This window comes from Podarcis tiliguerta, assembly GCF_965153285.1.
Source record: "Podarcis tiliguerta genome assembly, chromosome: 1".
NCBI lineage: Eukaryota > Metazoa > Chordata > Lepidosauria > Squamata > Lacertidae > Podarcis > Podarcis tiliguerta.
The window spans coordinates 55,766,810-55,789,395 of record NC_139534.1 but is presented as its reverse complement, the minus strand read 5'-3'; the positions used below and the strand labels follow the sequence as shown (position 1 = coordinate 55,789,395).

Here is a 22,586-nt window from a genome sequence, read left to right as displayed (position 1 = left end):
TTTCCTGTCAAGTACAGTGTAAGGTGGTTTTGCTTTTAATATGGCAACCTCAGCACAAGAAAACATTGTGGTTTTTCTTACTGGTTCCTACAAATGCACTCCCACATTGCCTAGAAGACACCCCAACCAGGGAAAGGGGCACTGTTCCCACAGCTGTATTTCTGGTTCACTATGTAGGAATGCATGCAGAGCAGGGTGGGGAACCTGTATCCCTCCAGATGTTGTTGAACTCCAGGCAGCTCCCATCAGGCCCAGCTAGAACAACCAATGGCTAAGGAAGATGAGAGTTGTAGTCCCAACATTTGGAGGGCTGCAGGTTCTTCATCCTTGTTTTATAGTAGTAGATAGCCACCATATGATGAGATTTCCCTGCCCCCTCAAAAACAATGTAAATTTCCTCTCATGAGTGCATGTTAGAATTGCTGCGTTCTGTAGCCAGCAGTGTTCTCTAGCCCAGATCCAGTTCCTGTGTTTTAATGTCCCCTTTTGCTGAGGTGAAATTAGTAAAAACTGCTTTACCCCTTTGGTTTACAGAATGTGACAGCAAACCACCGCGCCAGTGATGTCATTGTGTGTGAGGGGCGACCCCAGGTCTTCAGTGGGCGCTTCATGTATGGCCCACTGGATGTGGTGACTCTGACCGGGGAGAAGGTAACAAAAAGCGTAGCTACAAGGGGGTTGGGGGGCATTCTGAAGACATCAGCAGTAAAAGCAGTAGGGGGCAGCAGACCAGAATGGAGCAGGCCATATGGGTGGAAATTATGGAGGAGGAACAAGTATAGGCCACATGAGGGCCATGTCACAATGAGTCCTGAGGAGGCAGGGCATGGATATTTCCCACAGGGGCTGAGGAGCTGTAAGGAAAAGGGGATAAAATGAGTGTTAAATCAAAATGAAGCAGGGAACTTTCAGACGGGGTGTGTGGGATGAAGGATATGAACAGCACCTGCTGTCAGGAATTAAGGGGGAAATAATGCCTCTCCCCCTTCAGACTCGGAAAAGGTAATGTTTCACCAACCCTTAGAGATTAGCTGAGCTTGGGGACAGGTAAGGCAGTATAAGAGGATTGTGCAGTGAAGTGAACATTGCTGCTCCCCTTGATCTCTTCCCGAAGGTGGATATCTACATCATGGCACAGCCACTGTCAGGAAAATGGGTGCACTATGGCACAGAGGTGACAAGTGGCAGTGGCAGACTCTCCTACACCCTCCCCGAGGAGAAGATGCTGGGCATTGGCATGTACCCTGTCCGAATGGTAGTGAGGTGAGTGTGTGGTGAACCCTGTCCTGTGGTTGACCTTTTGGAGCAGAAATCCTATCCTCAGTCCAGCCTGGCTTATGACCACAAGACCTCAAGGACGGCCTCTCTCCATATGAACCACCCTGGAACCTGTGGTCATCATCGGAGGCCCTTCTTCATGTGCCTCCTCAATGAGAGGTCCAGAGGGTGGCAACATGAGAACAGGCCTTTTCTGCAGTGGCTCCCCTTTTGTGCAATGCTCTCCCCAGGGAGGGTTGTCTGGCGCCTTCATTACATATATTTAGGCAACAAGCAAAAACATTCCTCTTGTCCCAGGCCGTTGGCTAATTAAACCATCTATGGCCTTTTAAGCTGGTGTGTGTGTGTTGTTTATCACTATGTTATGTATTTTTGTGTCTTTATATTGTCAACCACCCAGTGATCCTTGAATGAAGGGTGGTATAGCAATTTAATAATAATAATAGAGATTCTGATTCTGGGACCAAGTGGATCACCATTTGTTCCTGGCAGAGGCCTTATACATGGTTCACATTGGTAGGATGTCTCATTTGCCATAGTTGAACTGCTTGACCTGCCCCTTCCTTGGTTTTCTGAAGCTGTAGGGAGAAGCCCCACCAGCCTTCCGGGGTCAGTCATCTTTGTCCCTGTGTAGGGTCTTTGAGTGTGGTGGCCATGCACTGGCAATTCTGAGAGGAGGGGCACTTGCTGGTGGGTTTCCTTCATTGTGCTTCTCTCCACAGGGGTGACCACACCTATGCCGAGTGCTTCCTAACTGTGGTAGCGAAGTCCACACCATGTGTTGTTTTTAGTATTGATGGCTCCTTCACAGCCAGTGTCTCTATTATGGGCAGCGACCCCAAGGTGCGCGCTGGTGCTGTTGATGTAGTAAGGTAGGTAATAGCCCTTCCTGGGGACCCCATATCTTTCCCTGACATGGTTGTCACTTCCCCCTTTCCTATTGACTCTGAATTGTGTGGGGGTGGGGCAGTGTTGAATTCGCTTTATCATAATTCATCAAGAATTTTGAGCTGCAGAGACTGGTATGTGAATGCTCAGCAGAGTAAGAAATGAAACTTGCCAGCATTCATGTCCCCCACCACCATCCTTGAGTCTGCTTAACTGTGGGAGTTCAGTTTTCTCAGCAGAGTGAAAATGTGTAAAATAAATTTAAAATCCTCACTCTTCAAGATTTAATAAAAGCTTGAAGCACCAATTATGGAAACAACTTTATTCCCTGCCCCCAAATTGTCATATCTACATCTGTATATCTCAGTGCCAAAATGCTGTCAAGGTGGATTTATTGAAAGAAGGTTTTGTTGGATGACTGGATTTTATTTTGATACTCACATTTGGCTAAACTAGAGTTGATGTCTGATAGGTGAAGAAGTTTATAAGGAGATATTTCTGCAGATCACATTGGCTGCATCCCCTCAAAATGCATCTGGTACAGAGTGCCACTTCACTCTTAACAACCACCTTGTTGTACAAAAGGAAATCACTTCTTCATGCAGCAAACAACATGGGAAGTGGAGAGGGCTACTATTAACTTGACATTTAAAAAATAGAGCGAGATTAGTCCTACACCCCAGAAGGCACCCTGAATGAATGAATGAGCCACCCAGTTGCCACAAATAATCCTTCTTTGCCCCTTTAGACATTGGCAGGACTCCGGTTACATGATCATCTACGTGACGGGGCGTCCAGACATGCAGAAGCACCGTGTGGTGGCCTGGCTTACCCAGCATAACTTCCCCCATGGGGCCGTCTCTTTCTGTGATGGGCTCACGCATGACCCTCTTCGACAGAAGGCTGCCTTTCTACAGGGCCTTCAGCAGGAGGTACGTAAGCGTTCACCAAGGGTTCAGATATAATTGTGGGAAGGGCTGCAGCACAACTGAGAGAGACCCATGCGTGTGGCTCTGACACACCTTGCAGTGCCTCTGAGTGCAGTGGAAAGAGCACCACAGGAGAAAAAGTGTGGGAGAGAAGTCACCGATGTCTTCATCCATTTATTGCAGGCAGAGGTGACTATAGTGGCTGGCTACGGATCCACCAAGGATATTTCAGTCTACAGTTCTCTAGGGCTTCCCGCATCTCAAATCTACATTGTGGGCCGGGCTGTGAAAAAACTGCAAAGCCAGTGCCAGGTATGGAGTTTTGTTTCCCAAAAAGCGTTGCCTCAGCTGCAGGCTGGGGGCTCCTCAGGCTCTGAGGCCTACAGAGCTTGTTGCTCCCTCAGGGAGGGGAAGAACAGAGCAAGTGTCAGCTGCGTTCTCCTTTCTCCTTGCAGTTCCTGTCAGACGGCTACGTGGCACACCTGGCACAGCTGGAAGCGTCATCTCTTGCCCACTCGCCGAAGGGGACGACAAGGCCCACGCTGGGCAAAGGCAGCTACGGCTGCCCTGCTCCCGTCGACTTCCTGCGCAAGCAGAGCCAGCTGCTGCGTTCGAGGGGGCAGAGTCAGGCCGAGCGAGAGGGGCAAGGGAACGCCCAGCCCCGAGCCAAGACGCGCAGCGTCAGCCTGAAGTTGGAGAGTGAGGAGTGAGCCCGCCGTGGGGTAGTCTCTGCATTTTCTGACTCGCAGTGGCTGGTGCCAGGGCTGGGCCTGTGAGAGGCCACAGTTGTGAGAGAAAGGGGCCAAGAATACTAGGTATGGTTGGTCAGGGGGAAGAGTGAGAGAGGGGGCTCTGCCCAGCAGAGGCCGCAAGCTGGCATACAGTGCCACAAGGATACAGAGGAGAGAACTTCTATATAATCCCAGAGATTGCTTCCATTCCCATTAGTTCCGACTCCTGCCTGTTCTGTTTTGTGGTCTCTTCTGACCTGCAGTTCAGCCAGTGTCCCTCAAGTCATACCCTCTGGGGATTATGGGGTGGGGTGGGGGGGGGAGGGACAAATGGGGGTGGGGATGTTCATATTACCCTGACTTAAAAGTGTGCTACGTTGCTTGTGAATTGACTGTTCACATTCCTCCCCCTTTTCAAATTATTGAGGTCTGGGATATATAGTATTCCACTCTCCCCATTTGATGCCACGTGAGGCAGTAGTGGGTCCAGCCCCAACCATCTCCCAGGTCTTCCTATATCCCTCTGTGGCTAAGGTTAGGGTGGGTGGTTAGGGAAATATATACATCAGGGATCCCAGCTGCCCCTTTCCTGCAGAGGTTGAGCGCCTTGCTCCAGTCCCTAGTGCCGTTTCTCAGTCCAATCCTGCCTGTGCCCCGGTCTTTGGGTGTCTGCATGATACTGCCCTCCTGTGCATGTATTGTGTCCAGTGTGAGAGCACAGGATAGCCATGAATAAGGATGAATCCATACTTCCTTCCTGACAAAGGAGGGCTTGGTATTTATTTCATTGTGTCAGAATTGCCGGGAAGTCGAATCCTGTTTTGGAGGATTTGTGGGGGTTTTACATTTATCTTTAAATGTGTTATAAAACTGAACAAATAAAATAAAATAAAATCAAAAATTGAAGAGTGAATGTGTGTTTTGAGGTAGCAGTTGAGGGATGGGTTAGTTTGGTACAGTTATGTGCCACCCACATCTCCGAGCGGTGTGGGATATCAGCCTTTATTCTCCCAATGACTCCCATCCAGCCATCTCTGCTGAGCTGGCCTGGCTTCTTAGCAGAAACTAAATGGGGGAGGGGGCATGTTTGGCATAGTTTAATCAAAATTTGATTAATTTTAACATTCACTAAATCCAAGAATTTTGGGTCACTCTGGTACCCAGCACTTATAACAGTACCCTCTTAGATTTGAGGGGTGGGGGCAGGCTTGACAGCTGATGCATACACAAGGCCGTTGCAAAGTCACACCATGAGTGAAGGACCTGCTCTGACAACTGCTCTGTGGGTCTTGATCTTAAGGATACTGATCAAGCTAAATCCTAGAAGAAAGTGTCAAGGTAGGACATTTTATTTTATCTGGTGCTGGAGTGACTTCAAAGCAATCCATTAAAATCTATTGCAGCCTTGGATAATTATAAAAAATAATAAACAATGTCATCACTTTTTTAAAAAAATAATAATCTATGGCTGTCTAATAGGATGGCCCCTGTGGAATTTGTCACACACACACAAATTTGTAAATATGTCTGTGCTTGGCTACCCAGAGCTTAAATACATGGCGTTTCACACACCTTTTCAAACCCATGCATTTGGAGAGATTCTCTAACTTGGCAGAGAGAGAGAGAGAGAGAGTACTTGAAATACAGGTCAAACTGTATCAATACAGGACATAGCATTTTACATTGAAATACGGGGCAATCCTGTATTATACAAGACAGGTGGCAACTCTAAAGATAAAAAAAAGGTAAAGGACCCTGGACGGTTAAGTCCAGTCAAAGGCGACTATGGGGTTGTGGCTCTCATCTCGCTTTCAGGCCAAGGTGTTTGTCCACAAATAGCTTTCTGGGTCATGTGGCCAGCATGACTAAACCGCATCTGGCGCAACGAAAACACCGTGACAGAAACCAGAGCGCATGGAAACGCCATTTACCTTCCTGCCACAGCAGTACCTATTTATCTATACTTGCCTCGGTATGTTTTCGAACTGTTAAGTTGGCAGAAGCTGGAACAGAGCAATGGGAGCTCACCCCATTGTGGGGGTTCGAACCTCCAAACTTCTGATTGGCAAGCCCAAGAGGCTCAGTGGTTTAGACCACAATGCCACCCGCGACCTACTTACAACTGAACCCCAGGCACTATTACATGGTACTGAAGAGATGCAACGGTGATTTACTGTCTTTCACAACCATTTTCTAACAATTTGCTTTATTAGCAGAGTAAAACACCAGAAAGCCATACAGCTCTAATTTTTCCATAACAGCACAATACAGTAGAAATAAGGGAAGTCCAGGTTTCTAAAGAACACAAGAAAGAAAACCCACGTCCAGCCTCCCTGTTCTCTCTCCTCTGCCTCCACAGTGTTCTTAGAGCAAAAGGCAGCCATCTTTCAAGGGGGTTTGCACTGCTTTATTGGTGCATCAGTGATAAATAATAATGGATATGGCAGATCAAGATGGCAGATAATGATAAATACTGTGAATTCTTAATGTAGCCACACATTACAAAAACCAAAAACAAAATGCTTGAAACCTTACAATCAAACATCAACAAAGCAAAAAAGAGTGGTGACGATTAAAAATCCAACTTTATCCAGTGTGTGGCTCATAACTGGCAGCATAGTGGGGCCTACAGACAGAGAAAGAAGAAAGAAATGTGTAAGAGGGTATCAAATGGATGTGGGGGTGGGGATAAGAGTCCTGGGTTTTGGTGGAAAAAACAAAATGGAAGCAATGAAATAATATATACAGTATAGGGGAAGGCAATAACTCAGCGGTAGAGCACATGCTTTGCAATCCAAAGGTTCCAAGATGAATCCCCAGCATATGCAAGTAGGATTGGGAAGGACCTGAGTGTGAAACCCCAGGCAGCTACAGCAAGTCAGTGTAGGGTGGGCAGACTTCAGGCTTGTTAGAATGGTTTTGTTTTCTACTGGATCTACCAGTCGGATCCAGATCTGAAACACTCAACTGTTAGAATTAAAGAGCACGAGGGCCTGACATTCTGAGCCTAGTTATTTGTTTCCAGTACCAAAACTGAACTGAACTCACAGTCATTCACATAAGAGTCCATTACTGGTTCTCTTTTATCACTGCAGCAGCCTAACGTACTTAGATGGGGAGAAATAGTTTTGTTGCTGCTATTATATAACTGGGAGTCAGAAACGTTGCCAATTTATGGCAAATTGCCCAGAGATCTACCAGTAGATTCCGATCTGCCTTGGTGGGCATCCCTGCTATAGATGTTCCTGGACCAACAGAGGCATCAATGGTCTGACTCTACCATTGTAACTTCTTACATGCTGGTTCCAGGTTTTGAGGGGCTCTTGGGCAAGTTGCCCACAGTAGGTCCTTGACTTGGCCACCCCACCCCATTCCCCTGCCTTCTTCCTCTGGGGTTAAGCTCCTGCCTCATGTCTCAGCTCTTTTATTCAGAGTGTGGGAATTTGCAGTCAAACAACCAGCAATCTTGGAGCTACTTAATGCATGAAGGGGTTAAGAGCAGAGAATTGTTTCCTAGACCCAATTAGGTCTCTGGTTAGCTTCTTTCTTCACTCTCTTCCACCATATGAAGCCAACTCCCATGGATGAATAACCAAGGTTAACCATAACTTGATACCATTGGTCACTTGAGAGAGGAATGTATGGAGAGAAGAGCAACCTCTCTAGCCAGGAATGGAAAACCCTGTGACACAAACTATGTGTTTCAGTCTCATAGGAGAGCCAAAAGGGTTGTTTGTTTCAGATGTAACAAAGAGGGACATATACCCAGATTTTGTAAGCTCTCAAACCAGCAAAATCCCTTTCATTTAAGTGACCAAGTCAAAATAAAGGGAACAAGGAAAAACTTTTTTTTCTGCATGAGGAGAATGTAACTGTAAACAGTTGTGATTCAAAATTAAACAGATGGATAATTGATTCTGGATGTTCTTCACATATGAGTTATGATTAAGACTTCTTTGGAAACATTGACAATATTAATCTGTGGATAGCAATATTCAAATTGCAAATGGTGTAAGCATGAAGATATGTGGTACAGGTTTAGGAACCTTAAACTGCAAGCTAAGCAATTGGTTGAAATAAAACTGATTGAATTGCAACATGATCTGTGTGTCCGCCTCAGACAGAAAAGGTTTCCTTATACAATCTGGGAATGGTAAATGCCAAGTAACCTAAAATGGCAAACTATATGCTGAAGCATGTTTGATTAATGGTGTCTACAAGACTAATCTGCCAGAACTGTGTACTGCAAATGTGGCACACATGCACCAGAAGGTTGAAGCAGATCCAGAACTCTGGCACAGAAGGTTTGGTCATAGAGACACCAAGGCCATTGTGGAACTGCAACGCAAGGAACTTGAAACAGGGATGAAGGCAAACCTCAAATCTTCTTTCCCTCCATGTATTGAACAGAGAAGCACCAGAGTGCTAGATATAGTCTCAACATACGTGTGTGGTCCAATTAATATTCCCTTCCTAGGGAAGAATAAGTACTATTTTTGCTGGATGATTTCTCAAGGTCCTTGTGTGGTACACTTTCTAAAGGGGAAAAGTAAAACACTGCAGGTGTTCAGAAAATACACCATCATGGTGAGCAATAAGAAACAGGAAGGAAGAGGAGCAGTGTGGTCAGGAGGCTCTGGAGGAGGAATAGGCAATGTAAATGTTGTTGAACAATAACGCCCATCATCCCTGACCAGTGGCCATGTTGGCTAGGGCTGATGGGAGTTGGAGTGCAACCACAATGGAGAGCTGCAAGTTCCCCATCCTTGGTGTAGAGACTGATAGAGCCACCCCCCACCCCACCCCACCCCCAGTGCACATAGGGCTTGGCAGGTGCCCAACAATTTGAGCCCTGCCTAAACTCTTATTCACAACGGAGAATGAGCTCCACTTCCTTCACTCTTGCAAAGGACTCACCAGTCTGTCTGTGTGTTTCCAGGGATGCTTTCAGGAAGCTGTGAGTATCTACAAAATGAAGGTTCAAACGTTAACGCGACGCAAGGGTGACCCAAGTTTTGTTCATCATGAGATTGCTAATTTCCCCTTTTTAAACTGGCCCTGCTCCTGTCCCCTTAACAACATCCTGATAACACAGAAAAGAAGCAGGTGGAACTTTGCCATCTACAGAGAGATACACATACGGGGTTGGGGGGTTGGGGACAAGAACTCAGAAAGCATCTGATTGGAGCAGAATGCACAGGTCCCCTCTGATGCATCACCCAGGGCTTGCAAAACAAAATAGCTCCCTGTGTTTCTTAGGACTGGAAGTTGAAGGCTGGATTTATCTTCTAGTTCAGGGTTCCTCAGTCTTGGCCCTCCAGATGTTTTTGGCCTACAACACCCATGATCCCTAGCTAGCAGGTCCAGTAGTCAGGGATGATGGGAATTGTAGTCTCAAAACTTCTGGAGGGCCAAGGTTGAGGAAGCCTGTTCTAGTTCGACAGGATTCTCACCTGTTTGCTTCTGTTGCAGTGTACTGTGGTGGGTCAGGAACTCCGTCTGCATAGCATGCCTGTGGGAGTGATGTCAAAGCAACATTTTGTTCTTCATTGTCTGATCTGTGCTTCTTTTTGTCCTGAAAGAAAATGTGCCACCCATCAGTTTCCGTGCCTGTTCGTTCTCCCTTCACCACTGCTCCCCGGGTGTTTGAATTGCTATTTACCAGCCACACACGCTCCCAGTTAGCAAACCCGAGTATTTTTCCTTTCACCCTAACTGTTGTGGTTCTCTGCAAAGCCACAGGATCGAGACAAGTGAACCAACCTAAAAAATGGAGGGCAGTGACCTCAATGTGCCCTTGCTTCCTTCTTTTGCTGCATTGATCTTGTAAAATTTGTGCCACTAGGGTCAGAGCTTGGTTTGCCCCTTTCCCTAGCACTAAATAAGTTGGAGTTCTTGTTATTAAATATACCAAGAAAAAAGCACACTAAGCTTTTTTCCCTAGCACAGCATTTCCTCCTCTTAAGTCATGTGGGATCCACATAAGTGAAAACGTCAACTCTGGGCCAAGGCTTGGATAGGACTCCAGATTTGCAATTGCACTGCCCAACCATTTCCCTCTTCTAGTTGGAGGCTGGTTGCTGTTACTTGGTGCCTGTGCTCTGGGAAAGCTACCTCATTTGGTCCATCTAAATCTGTGGCTCCCAACGTGGGACACATGCCCCACAAGGGGGCAAATAGATTTTTAAGGGGGGCAATTCGAGAATGAGTTATTAACAGCTAATGGCCCTTTAAGTTTCCTCCATGTGAATAGGACTTCACTTCTTGAATAATAAGAACTATATGTCACCGGGGGTGGGGGGAATCAAAATTTTAGAGATGCTTAGGTGGGACATGGCCAAAAAAAAGATTGGGAACCACTGATCTAGATCAGTGTCTGCACTAACTGGCAGTGGCTCTCCAAAGGTCTCCGGCAGGAGTCTTTTTCAGTCCTACCTGAAGATGTTGAGATGTTGAATCTGGGGCTTCCTGAAGGCAAGGAAGATGCTCTGCCACTGAACTATAGCCCTTCCCAAGGGGGTTTCCAAGGGGTGCCCCTAGAAAGGATTATTTCTTCTGGGATAAGACATGCAGAACTATAACTGGTTTCTCTCACTGGCATAGTCCTCCTTGCTCGCTCACTTCTACTGAGAGGGTGATTTTAAGAAGATGGGCAAAGATTTCCAGCTGTCAAATCACTGTAGAACAGCAACAACAAAGCGACATTCCTCCCCATTTGTTGAAATGAAGGTGGTGGGGAATATGTGGCTATCCAGAATTTGTATGGGGAAGGACTGTGAGAGCAGCTTCTGGTACTCAAAACAAACTCTTGGGTTCAGAATGATGGCTTTAATTCTCAGTCTTTTGCACCTGGCTCTGTTTGCTGGATCTTGGAATTACATTAAAACAACAACACAGATCCTGCAAGTCTGAAGTCCTCCCCTGTTAAGCCCCATGTATGAAAACACCCTCATGCCAGCTTTGCATTGTGTTGGAGGGGCTTCAACAACAACAACAACAACAACAACTATTATTATTATTATTATTATTAATACCTCGCCCTTTTGGCTGGGTTTCCCACTTGTTCCATGTTCTGTGATGATAACCATTTCATACCTACATACCATCATGGGAGACTAAAGTCATCAGGTGATAAACATGAATTTGTGAATTCAGCCTAGTGAGCCTAGTAAGCCAGTTTTGTTTTGAAGGCCACTTAGCATACCACTAAATAAATATACAACAAAAGGATGAGAGGCAGAATACTATGCTATATTTTTGCTTATATTATGAGCTACTGGATCCTCACCTTGCTATTGCAGAGAACTGAAAAAGTAGTTGTAGCCTCAAGGAAAGAGAAGAAAAGCATCACACACAGAATTCCCTGCAAAAAAACAACAACCAGCCAGTTAAAAATATCAAACATTAATGCAAGGAGAATGATCTCATTCTCAGCTTTAGGGTGACACTCACACAAGAAGCTTTGTGCAGGAGAATACAACACAAGGAATTTAAGATTAAGTCACTTTCAGAGCTCAGAATAACAGTCCTATAACAATATATTCTATATTTTGTCCAATCAAGGGCTTATCCACACTTCTGCGGATTATCCCATGCCTAGAAAGCATGGGTCCAAGAGGTTTTCCACTTGTCCTGTGCTTCCTAGGCATGGGTCTGAGCACTTTCTTGTTTGCCCCACTGTTTTCCCTGGGAAAACTTTCTCTTTACTGCTTAATTAGAGCAAACAGCACTCCGTTGAAAATCTGATTGCAGCTTGTTCCTATTCAGCAGTAAAGAGTGTATTCTCCCAGGGGAAAGCTGAGGGGCAAACAGAAGTATGAATGAGCCCTAATATTAGGTTTTTTACTTGCTTGACATCCAGCAAGTCATAAATGACATCATCCATTTATGATTGACACCAGTCATAAATCTCCCCCTGCAAAAGTCTCAACATTAGAGGAAGTGAGGAGATCTATGCCACAAGAGTGGGGTTGCCTTTCTCTCCACCCTGCCTTTTCAACTCTGTGTATGCTTGGTGGTCTGTTAAAGTTCAGCTACCTTGCCTGGTGCTGGTGGATCTGTATGAAAGGGAAAGGAATAATGGGGAGAGGAGAATGTGTCAGGAGGAGGAGGGCAAGAGGATCAGTGGGACCGGATGCAGGAGGGTCAAAGAGAGGTCAGGATGGGTCACCAGTGGCCCTTAGGATGTGTGTAGCACTGTGTAAAGCTGTAGAGGCCAGCCTCTCTCTCCAGGCACTTAAAGGATTGAGACACAGGGTCAGACTGGATGTGATGGGTAGCCACATTTGTCGCCACACAGTCTATCCCATTCAAATATAATGCAGAGGGTGAGAAGGGAATTGCTATTTTCATTGCAGCAGCAGCAGCAGCAGCAAGGAGATGAATTCTACCCCTCTCTCCTCCTTACCTCCCCACGAACATTTTCTCAGGCACTTCTCTCCAGCCCACCTTGACTACCACATGAACAGAACTTGGTGCTCTGCTGCTACCTGTCTCATCCCTTTAATATATTCTGGCCTACCACTCCTAGTAGCTCTAGGTGGCTGGATTTAGCCCCCTGTTTGGTTTCCTGCCTTGGCATCGTTGTGAGGCACTCTGGGAAATTTAAAGGCATGGCATTGGTTGGCATGCTCTTGCCACAGTGACGTAAGCCTCGGAGGGACAACTAACAGAGGAAGGGAACCACCAAAGAACACCTTGGCCAGGGCCTCCTTAAACCTGGAACTAGCCTTGTATGGAATCCAGGAACTTACCATTTCATATGCCCCAGTGGTCTTGCAATAGTTTGAAATATTAGGAATTTGTGGAAGAAGATATTTGGATATAAAGCGAGATGTCTCCGTAACTGCAGAAGAGTTTCTCTCTCTATTTTTTATTACATCAGTCAGCAAAAGGCACATTCCAGCGATTGCACCGAGGCCACTAAGAGTGTTAAAGAGGTAACTGAATGCTCCCTGGAAGAGAAAGAGAAAGTTTTGCTTAATTAATTTATGGGTTGGGTGGGGTTATGGGTGAGACAGGGAGAATGATCTCGGGAACAAAACCTGACCCTCGCCTTTGCCAGCTCTGACTATGGGAGAACGAGGGAGGGGATTGATTCTGGTACGAATGAGGCACCCTACATACTGTCACTTGTCTAAGTGGCTTTCAGAACATCAAAGACCCAGCAGAAATGCAAAATGTGGGAGATTCAGGGTTACAGAGTTATAGGAGGTTCCAGTAACATAGCACGTCATGCAGAAAAAAAACAGGGCAAGTAAAGGGGACAACTAGTATAAATTAACCTAGCCAAAGCAGCCACCAAACCACCAGAGGGATGTGTAGAAAAGCTCATGGGGCCATTTCCTATAAACCACAGCAATCTGTCAATCGGTTGATGTCACTTCGAATAGTGTTTGGCATCATCTAAAGGGTGGGTTCCCCTCTGCATCCTGCTTGGTTTGGCCGCATGTATTAATTATGTCTGAGGGACTAGTATGTGCAATTGATCTCTGAGAAAAAGGAGCTCAATTTGGTTGTGTGGGGGAATCCCCTGCAGGGAGTTCCCTTGCATACCCACAGCCTGCAGAAAGCAGGATTGAACCCACCCCAGTGCTGCGTGCAGAGTTCAGTCCTGCTCGCTATCTTCCCCCACATCTGTAGCCCAACTTTGACAGATGGGTGTGACCAGCCACCTGTCAATCAACTGGCATCTTTTGGGCATGAGATGATTGATGGGTGGGTGTCATGGTTGGCTGGATGCAGGTGACAAAGATCTGGCTTCCCAGGTCAAAAAAGTTTCTCTAATTCTGGGCTATGGAAACAAACGGTACCTTTTCATCTGATAGTCCTGGATTGTTGGTTGTTTTAACAATTAAAAACACACCAGAGTTAAGTTACATCAACCTACCAGACCTGCAACTGATTTTTTTGTCGCTGCTGATGAAAGGTATCCTGAAATTATGAACTGGAGAGAGAGAAACCAAAAACAGTAGACAGTAAGAAGTATGTTACTTACATTATCAGGCTCTATAAAACAGAAACAAACAAAAACCGTCCTCCATTTAGACCAGTGGTGTCCAAACTTTTTTCAAAGAGGGCCAGATTTGATGAAGTGAAGGGCCATGAGGGCCCACCAAAGGGCCAACCAAAGTTGTTGATTAAACAGACCGGTGGGCAGGATTAGGCCCCTGAAACGGACTTTGGACATGCCTGACTTAGACATTTCTACATATTTAATACCATTCAACACTGCCTTTCCACCCAATTTTGGGTCAAGTGCAACACAATCCTATGCATGCCTACTCAGAAGTAATTTGCAGTACGCTTCAAAATACCCTGTTAAATATTCACTTTGCACGAAAGGTTTCAGAAGTAAAGGAATGTGTTTGGAATGGTGGCAAGTGTGACCTGGTTTTATACCATTCTGGGACAAAACCATTTAAAAAATATCTACACTCATAACATCTCATTTTTCTTTTTTTTTTTAGCAATATGAAAATTTGCTTCATTATTAATCAAGCTATACTTTTCAAAGGGCTTTACCTCAGTTTTCTCATTGAGTCTCATGACAGTCCTGTGAGGCAAAGGCATTAGTATTCCTAATTAACCGATGGGGGACACAGGACGCCTCCAGGCTGTCAGTATTTTGTGAGAGTGATTCTATCGCATACCAGAACTTTTGAGTTTGGGCACTGAAAGTGGAAAGCTGTGCTGCCTAGTGCGATACCCACTTTTGCTGTTTGGAAACTGATGAAGAAATTCACTGAAATGTTTGGGATGAACAAACGACTAGCGAGGAAGACATGTAAACACTCTGCAAGCAAGTCAGGGTGAACCTGGGATTGTCATTGTTATCCAACAACTGGTGTATGCCAGTGTTTCTCAAACATTGGTTTGGGACCCACCAGCGGGTCTTGGGCCACTTTCATGGGGGCCTCTCTCTTCTATGGAGAAACAGCCAGTTGAAGGAAATAAAAGAGTGAAATAAATTGTTGTTCTTGAGAATAACTGAGAATAGAAAGGAAGGGCATAAAAAGGGGAAACTGTTATAGGTGGAAGAACTGGGTGTTAAAGGGTCGGGGATCAAAAAAATAGGAGAAATCAGGTACAAATGGAGTGTGAAAGGAGAGCAGGAGAATATATTACAGGAGATGGATAAAATGCTTTGAGGGTCACACAGGGGTGTGTGAAGGGAGAAGTATATCAGAAAGAGGAGTGTATCACGAAAAGAGCTCCAGCGCCAATGTATGTACTTATCTTGAGGAAAGATGATCTATGGAACTGCTTGCCACAATGCTGTGACAAAGAATGCAGCAATTTCCAAAGATGGATCTGATATCAGTAGAAAATGTTAGTAACTGTCATGGGTGTAGCCAGGATTTTTGTTAAGGGGATGGACAGGCCTTTTGTTGCGGGGGGTGGGGTGGGGTGGCGGGGGGGGGGGAGATCAGCTATGCATTTTTATTGATTTTTATCAATGGGGGGGGGGGAGCTGTCCCTCCCTGCCCACCTTTGGCTATGTCCATGGTAACTGCTGATTATGCCAAGCTCTCCCTGTATTGGCCGCCATCTTGTTTTCAGAATGGTTTTCTGAATGGTGGACCTCAATAGCTTTTAGCCATCTCAAGTAGGCCCTGGAAGCAGAAAGTTTGAAAACCCCTGCTGGCATAAGCAAATCAGGATGAATGCTCAATAAATAATTGCTTGAAGAGGCGATGAATGATTTGTCCCCCAAAAGGAATTTGACACAGACAACACTATTCTATAGCCACACTCTCTTCAAGAAGACATGATATTGCGATGAATCAACAACAATACTATTCATTCTACTTACAAGGGCACCCCCCCAGAAGGGATACCAGACAGTCATGATCCATGTGTCACAATCCTTTGATGAAAAGAGCAAAATGCCTCCAAGACCAAGATGTATCAGAGCAATAACCACCTGCATAGCCTTTAGGAAGATGACAAAATTAGAAAAAGATTAAATAAAACAGCTGGCTTAGAGACCATGTCATATGGACACTATTAACTGAACTTCACAAGCCCCATATAATCCATATTGTCCTCCTCAAAACCACAGCACTATCATAAAATCACAAATTACTATCCAGTATAGAACAATGAGGAGAAACCTTTACACATTGATGGAACTGTGAGAATACGTAGAATTTAATAAACAAAAGCTGTTGGTTTCTGTTTCCCTCACTGAGCAGTAGTTGCAAGTCATGGGACTATGTTTTCATTCCACAATTCAGTTACTGTTGTCTTCCCATGGGAAAGGGAGACTGGATGTGACGTTCACTGGTTTCCTGTTTCTTTGTTCTTTCGTTTCGTTTAGAGTTGCTCTCTGCTTCTCACAGAGACAAGATGTATATTTGAATGCTCTCAGCATAGCTTAGATATAATGCTTAGCAATGTAGCACTATACCTGCTTCATCCTTTCGTTTGCAGACTCTGGGATTTTACTCTGCTGGTCTCAGGATCAAGATGAGCCGTATCAGCTCAAGGGCCGGAGCTGAATAAAGCTAACAAAAGCTACCACCAATGTTTAGAAGGGAAGGGCATATTCAGTGTTCTCCCCCCCCCCCCATTCTCAATTACAACACACACCAGAATCTAAATAGCCTTAATGAAATGAAATTGTCTTTAAAACTCAGCACAACACACACAAGAGTTCAAGTTGATTAATCATACAGTTAAATCTACAAAAGAGACACCTCACTACAAAGCTTTCTCAGCAGAAAGAGAACCCACTGTTTCTTAAAAATTGATTTATACTCTTCTTCTGCCACCTTCAGAAGGAAAAGGGAAAGTCTCCTGACAGAGTGCTCTGGATTGAGATTGAGTTTGAGACTTGGAGTGTGGCCTTATCTGCAGCCAGAAGGAGGAAAATTGCAACCCATCTAAGGCTGGATGTACACCCACATTTTAAACATTATTAAACATTCAGTTCACTTTAATTTAAACATGAAGGCGTTGGTTTCCTTTTCCACAAGGTCTACCTGGTTTTTGGAAGGGGGTAGCTCTGCAATGTGCTCTGGTGTCACATTTTAATAACACATTATTAATGTTTAAAAAGAATGTCATATGGCTATACACAGTGCTTTTTTTCTTAAAAAATGTTTAGGGGTACTCTCATTTTGACTCAAGAAAACCACCATTTTATAGTTTAAATCGGGAAAAATAAGTACAGTAAATGGACACAAGTACAAAGATTCACAAAAAGTTTAGGGGTATGTGTAACCCTGCGTCCCATCAAAAAAAAGCACTGGCTATACGGTTATCAGAAACTCATTTTTAGTGTTAGTGTTTAGAGTATAGATCCTCCCTAAGAGAAGAAGGATGGTGCTAAACAGGCCCAGGGATCCCACACAGATACAAAAATTAAACAAGTACTTGTCATGGCACCCTCTGCAAAAAATTGGGGAAACCAAAATTGAGAAAAAATGCTGGGAATCCTTCTGCCCTTGATGGAACTACTAGTTCCTTGGTTAGCATACCGTTTTATAGACCGTATCTTACATTGGCCCAAGAAGGTGAATCTGGAAAGGAAGGGTCATAGCTCAGTGGTAGAGCTCAAACACTGCCTGCTGGAAGTCCCAGGCTCAATCCCCCAGCAGCTCCAGTCAGGGCTGGAAAAGACTGGAGAGCTACTGCCCCTCCGTGTAGCCTGATGGATCAATAGACACAGTGCAAGGCAGTTTCTTATGTTCCTGAGATGATGTTTGTATATATTTTTCTATGGTGTATTGCACCCATACGCCACATTCACAGCCTTCCCTTTAGCTTAGCCCAAGCACACAGGTATTTAGGGAAAATGCAATCTTACCCCCAGAGCATCATTTTCCTCTGGGAGTTTCTTCTGTCCTGCACCAACATGGCTTGGAGGGACAACCACCACAACGTTGCCAGGGTAAGGTGCTTGTGGAGCCAGCCTGTATTGATCCATTCTGCAGATAAATCAATATTGAGAAATTATGGCTGCAGTGTTGCATGCACTTCGATCCTTTCTGCAGCAGGGCTCTTTGTTGCTGCTTAGGCATTGCCCCCGCTCAGAATAAGTTATTAAAATGTAAAATTAAACGAGACAGCCTAGCAAAAGCACTTATACCAACAGGTGGGCAGGTTGAGGCCACATGAAAGCAGTTTTAAAAGCTTCTTGATATCATATATTCCAGTGCAATTGTATTACAGCATGCTGCTGAGGAGTGAAAAATATGCCACCCTTTCACCTGCCTTCTGGCGTCAAGGGGATGGCTTATTCTAGCCAAACTAAGCACATTTTTAAGTTAATCACATGCTCCGTTAAGGTTGCACCACAACTTTGTGTGTGGTTCTCTAGGTACACACCGCTAAGTTTCCTCTAGCAGATACACCGTCTGTTCCCACCCAGTTTCCTGTGAAATAAATTCACTGTAAACGGTCTATCGTGGGACCAGAGCCACTGTAAAGACATTGCTGTCCCCAATTCCTATTTCTGTCCAAGGAAGAAACCATGGCCAATTGCAGCCAAAGTTGCAGAGAGACTGAGAAGCAGGAGCAAAGTCCCACTTCCTTTGTCTTCCACACTCCCAAGGCCTCCTGAAGCTGTACCATTCTTCCATCTCATCAAAATTGCTTCCTGCTCATTTCCTCCTTATACTTCCTAGCATTTAAAAAGTGACACCCTATAGCTTTTGATATAGGTTAAGAATGGAATGGAAGCGACAGCATTTTATGAGATAAAAATAAGTCAGGCTTTTTCTCCTGGTTGCAGAAAAGAAGCCGTCTGAGAACACACTGATCCATTTCAAACTGTGTGTGTTTTATAGCACTAAAGATTCAGAAAAAGCAGTACAGAACAGTAGCTCAACAGTATTGTTCTGTTGTAATAATACAAAATAACTGTATAGTTCTTTGAGAGCAACACTTTCTTACTTCCAAGAAAACATGCATAGGATTCAGACTTTTAATCCAATACAGCACTGGTTAATCCAGAACACTTGTGATCCACTTGGAATCCTATATTGGCATTAAATTAATATATCATCACTATCACCATCTCTGACACTGCCTATACAGCTGCATTTGATGTATCCATGTGGAGTCACCCTCGCGTGCCCAAACATTCTTACCGTGGATAGAAAAGAGAGCCAGGTGTGGTCTCCATAGATGGCACTTCTGCTTCGAGCTAACTGAAGAGGGCTTAAAGAAAACAGGTGGCTGTGGTGAAAGGGATACTGTGTTTGGGAACAGCAGAAGAATGAAGAGCAGGCCTGAAGAACGGAGCTACGCAGCTACATCCTTTTCAGACTTAGCTTCCTCCCCTTAGCTAGCGCATAGCCAATTATGTTGTGGTTATATGTGGTCACCTGATTTATGAGAAATGTCAGCAAGCAAATAAGATAATTTTGGTTTCTAGAAACCGAAAGAAAAGGCATTTGACGAGGTGAAACATAACATGTTTTCAGCAGCGCCCTAAATACCCCATCTAACTTGCCAGTGCCAAGATCTCCCCAGGACAACCCAACCTCTGAAGGGTGTTGCACGACACCCCAATCTCCCAGCGGTGCAAGATTCCAGGGGGTTCCAGGCAGTCTTACCCATGGTCCATGTTTTCTTTTGGAAATGAGGCACAATGGAGACTGTGGTGTCTTTCTGAGGCTCACAGCATTAACACTCCAAGAGGGTCTTGCTACTCCCATAGCAGCTGCCTTTTATGAGGCTTATAGGTTAGAGCTATGGCTTACTGATGAGAAAGGATGCTTGTATAGGTAATTCCTTTTATTAGACTCTGCCCAGAAGAGAGTTTTCTCTTTGTAGTCCCTGGAAGATGAATCTGTTTAAGTTCACATCAGTCCCAGGAACATAGACAGAAGTGGCTCAGAGGAAGCAAAAATTGTTTTATTGTAATTGAGGCCTCAGAATGTTGGCAGGGCAGAGATATGTACCATGGACTATGCGGTATTTTAAGAATTAGAAGAAAGATAGCACCACTCAGTTATTTTTATCTGAAAAGGGAATTCTGAATGGAAGGAAATTAATGGCTTGCAGGCAATTGCATTTTTGTTACAGAATAATGAGTTTGTTCTTCAGCTTCATTTCCATTTCCATGCTCTCATCTGTATAACTTTAAATCACCATTATTACCATTAGAGTAGTGTGAGCTATTACTGCGTGGTACCAGAGGCGTCTGTCCCTCTTTTGGGGCTGCAATGAGATGGAAATGTGTGGACATCACAAGATCATATTGTTATAACAACAACAATAACAGTTATTTATTATTTATACCCCATCCATCTGGCTGGGTTTCCCCAGCCACTTGGGCGGCTCCAACAGAATTAATGATAATAATAATATAAAAAGCAATAAAACATCAGACATCAAAAACCTCCCTAGGATAGGTTCTTGGTTTACAAAACATTTAGAAAAACAACATAGGACCAGGGGGGAAACACCTTTTTTATTAGGACCAACCAAAGTTCACAGTGAGGTATGCAAAGTTTCAGATTTCATAGAACTCTTCCTTAGGCTGGTGTTCAAAACTAAACTTAATAGAGAGTTGTTGTTTTTTAAGGATGATATTTCATAGTGAGAACATAGTGTCTGCTGTTTGTTTCAAGATTAAGAGAGTAATGACAGAAGTTATTACAACCAAAAAGTTTAGAATGGTATTCTGTGCGAAAGAGGAAGGACTACACAGAGCTATGCTGGGACTTGTCACTGGAAATGCAAAAGAAGCAATTAGATAATGGAAATTATATATGACATTTAAAGGTAAAGGTAAAGGACCCCTGACTCAGGGCAAAAAAGTCTAGCTGCAGCTTTCTGTTTGACTTCAATGGAACTGAGGAAATGCCAGGCAACCTTTCCATTCCATTCATGCCTCAGGAGGCAATGGGCTGTGAAGGAAAGGAGAAACTAAGGTTCTTCTCATAAGCAGGAAGCAGTCGGCCTTGCTCTCCCAGCCTTTTTGCATCTCCTCCTCCCTTCCCCCTTCATGTCTGATTTAAATGCTAGAGCCTGCCTAAAAATGCCTTATCTGTGGCCACCACACCATGGGTGTAACCTTTAAGCATATTTACTTCCCAAACAGAGCCATTGTACTGAGAGGGGGATACACATGTACATTTTCTTTCCTTCCTTCCTTCCTTCCTTCCTTCCTTCCTTCCTTCCTTCCTTCCTTCCTTCCTTCCTTGCAAGTCAATTGGACTCTTATAAAGAAAGTTATAAAGGAAAATGTGCAGGCAAGCCGTAACCTTCTAAGTCAGATAGGCCAGCCTGGAGTGTTTTTCTTATTCAATCTCTGTAGGGTTTCCCCCCCTACAGAAATGTAGCAGTACAGTGCAGTCCCCCACCTGTGTTCACAATTAATCATATTTTATTATATTCCATCACTTGTATGAGTCTGGGATGTACCTGGATAGGATCAGTGATGGTGTTTGGTGCAGGGCATTAGTGGCCAAAATAGCATATGCCTCTATTCCTGTCTCCAGCCTCTTCTTCTCCAACTCACCAATTTCTGACCTTGCTATTTCCTACATCACTTGGCACCTGCTTCTTCCCATTATAGACGACTAGCAAACTTACAACATCCTAATCAGCGGTGGTCTATCTACGACACACAGCTTTTCATCCAAAGGCTGCCATGGAGATGCAAATAAAGAATCCTAGGGAAGTTAAAACCAGGAGATTGCTATGCATGACTGTACAACACTCCTGCAAAATAGAACATGAGACAGTGAATGAGATGGTCATTCTGTTACCCTCTGCTCAAAGGAGGGCCTTATTGACAGCTGACTCTGAGGTACAGTGCATTTACTTAGATGTGAGTCCCATTGATTTTAAGGTATTGGAAGCACAGGTCTGCAAGCCCTGTAATTCTAGATCATAGGAACAACATAGGAAACCATGGTTCATCTAGTTTACTATTGTTTACATTGACTGGCAGAGTCACTCCAGGGTTTCAATGTAGGGGGGAAATCACACAGAAGCATATTGCAGCCAGAAAAGGCAAAAGAAACAAAAAACATATGGCACAGTAGCTGAGGCTCATGCAGCTTCTGTGGCTGAAGATACTGTACAGTACAGACTTAAACAGTACAATTCCAGGGAAGCTGAAAAGTGCAATTCTGGAGGGGAGCTAGACATCTCTATAGAGAATTCCTAGGACTTTCATCAGAGTATGGCTGCTTCCCGGTGGGTGGTTCCTAGTGCTACCCTATTGCTTTTCCATTGTAAGATACCAGCAGAGTTGCAAATGACAGCATCAGGAGCACTGCATTTTTTCTAGATGTGCACTGTTTTCATTCATGCACTGTGCTGGGGTGGGGTGCTTTTCTTTTTTTTTTGTATTTCTGGCATTTCATCACATTATTTCTTCATTCTTACTAGACTATGTTGCATCTTGCTGCTTTAAGTGCCTTACAGCAAGCACCCACCCACCAATGGGAGGAAAGGAATAAGAGTAACAGAAATATGGAAAACTTTTTTCAGGTTTAAGGAGAAGGAAGAGAGGACCAGGCTTTGGGCTTGTTGGCTTGCTAGACTATACAGTGGTACCTCAGGTTACAGACGCTTCAGGTTAGACGCTTCAGGTTACAGACTCCGCTAACCCAGAAATATTACCTCGGGTTAAGAACGTTGCTTCAGGATGAGAACAGAAATCGTTCTCTGGCGGCACGGCAGCAGTGGGAGGCCCTATTAGCTAAAGTGGTACCTCAGGTTAAGAACAGTTTCAGGTTAAGAACGGACCTCCAGAACGAATTAAGTTCTTAACCTGAGGTACCACTGTAGT

At 44.5% G+C, this 22,586-nt stretch overlaps 2 protein-coding genes across 16 annotated transcripts in view; one reads left to right on the top strand and one right to left on the bottom strand.

The window, feature by feature from the left end:
• Positions 1-4,727, top strand: part of PITPNM1 (phosphatidylinositol transfer protein membrane associated 1) — a 31,191-nt gene extending 26,464 nt beyond the window's left edge. For all 12 annotated transcript variants that reach the window (XM_083426914.1, XM_083426921.1, XM_083426924.1 and 9 more), the window contains 6 exons: positions 535-651; positions 1,115-1,263; positions 2,001-2,150; positions 2,915-3,098; positions 3,279-3,407; positions 3,551-4,727. In XM_083426914.1, the coding sequence (XP_083283040.1) occupies positions 535-651; positions 1,115-1,263; positions 2,001-2,150; positions 2,915-3,098; positions 3,279-3,407; positions 3,551-3,805 (984 nt within the window). In that variant the 3' untranslated portion in view covers positions 3,806-4,727. The remainder of the gene's footprint in view (positions 1-534; positions 652-1,114; positions 1,264-2,000; positions 2,151-2,914; positions 3,099-3,278; positions 3,408-3,550) is intronic.
• A 1,288-nt stretch (positions 4,728-6,015) lies between these two features.
• LOC310665925 (B-lymphocyte antigen CD20-like) lies at positions 6,016-21,532 on the bottom strand. 4 transcript variants are annotated; one of them, XM_083416316.1, is made up of 9 exons: positions 21,380-21,532; positions 17,640-17,760; positions 15,642-15,761; positions 13,716-13,772; positions 12,580-12,780; positions 11,115-11,189; positions 9,280-9,401; positions 8,744-8,791; positions 6,016-6,452 (listed from the first exon to the last, which is right to left on the bottom strand). In XM_083416316.1, exons 1-9 carry the CDS (start codon positions 21,382-21,384, stop codon positions 6,413-6,415), a joined length of 789 nt encoding a protein of 262 aa, XP_083272442.1. In that variant the 5' UTR covers positions 21,385-21,532; the 3' UTR covers positions 6,016-6,412. The 4 variants fall into 4 exon arrangements, with proteins under 4 accessions (XP_083272442.1, XP_083272441.1, XP_083272443.1 ...); XM_083416315.1 differs by lacking the exon at positions 21,380-21,532 and adding an exon at positions 18,925-19,144; XM_083416317.1 differs by lacking the exons at positions 8,744-8,791; positions 21,380-21,532 and adding an exon at positions 18,925-19,247.
• Between the last annotated feature and the right edge of the window lie 1,054 nt (positions 21,533-22,586).

Bases quoted from the DNA above. Each gene is read 5' to 3' on its own strand.
- LOC310665925 (XM_083416315.1), bottom strand. From the start codon at position 18,959: ATGGAGACCACACCTGGCTCTCTTTTCTATCCACG. The intron at 9,402-11,114 runs GTGAGGATCCAG...ATTTTCTTTCAG, and splicing joins CAGTTCTCTGCAATAGCAAG to GACAAAAAGAAGCACAGATC. The intron at 8,792-9,279 runs GTGAGAATCCTG...TTCATTTTGTAG, and splicing joins ACTGCAACAGAAGCAAACAG to ATACTCACAGCTTCCTGAAA.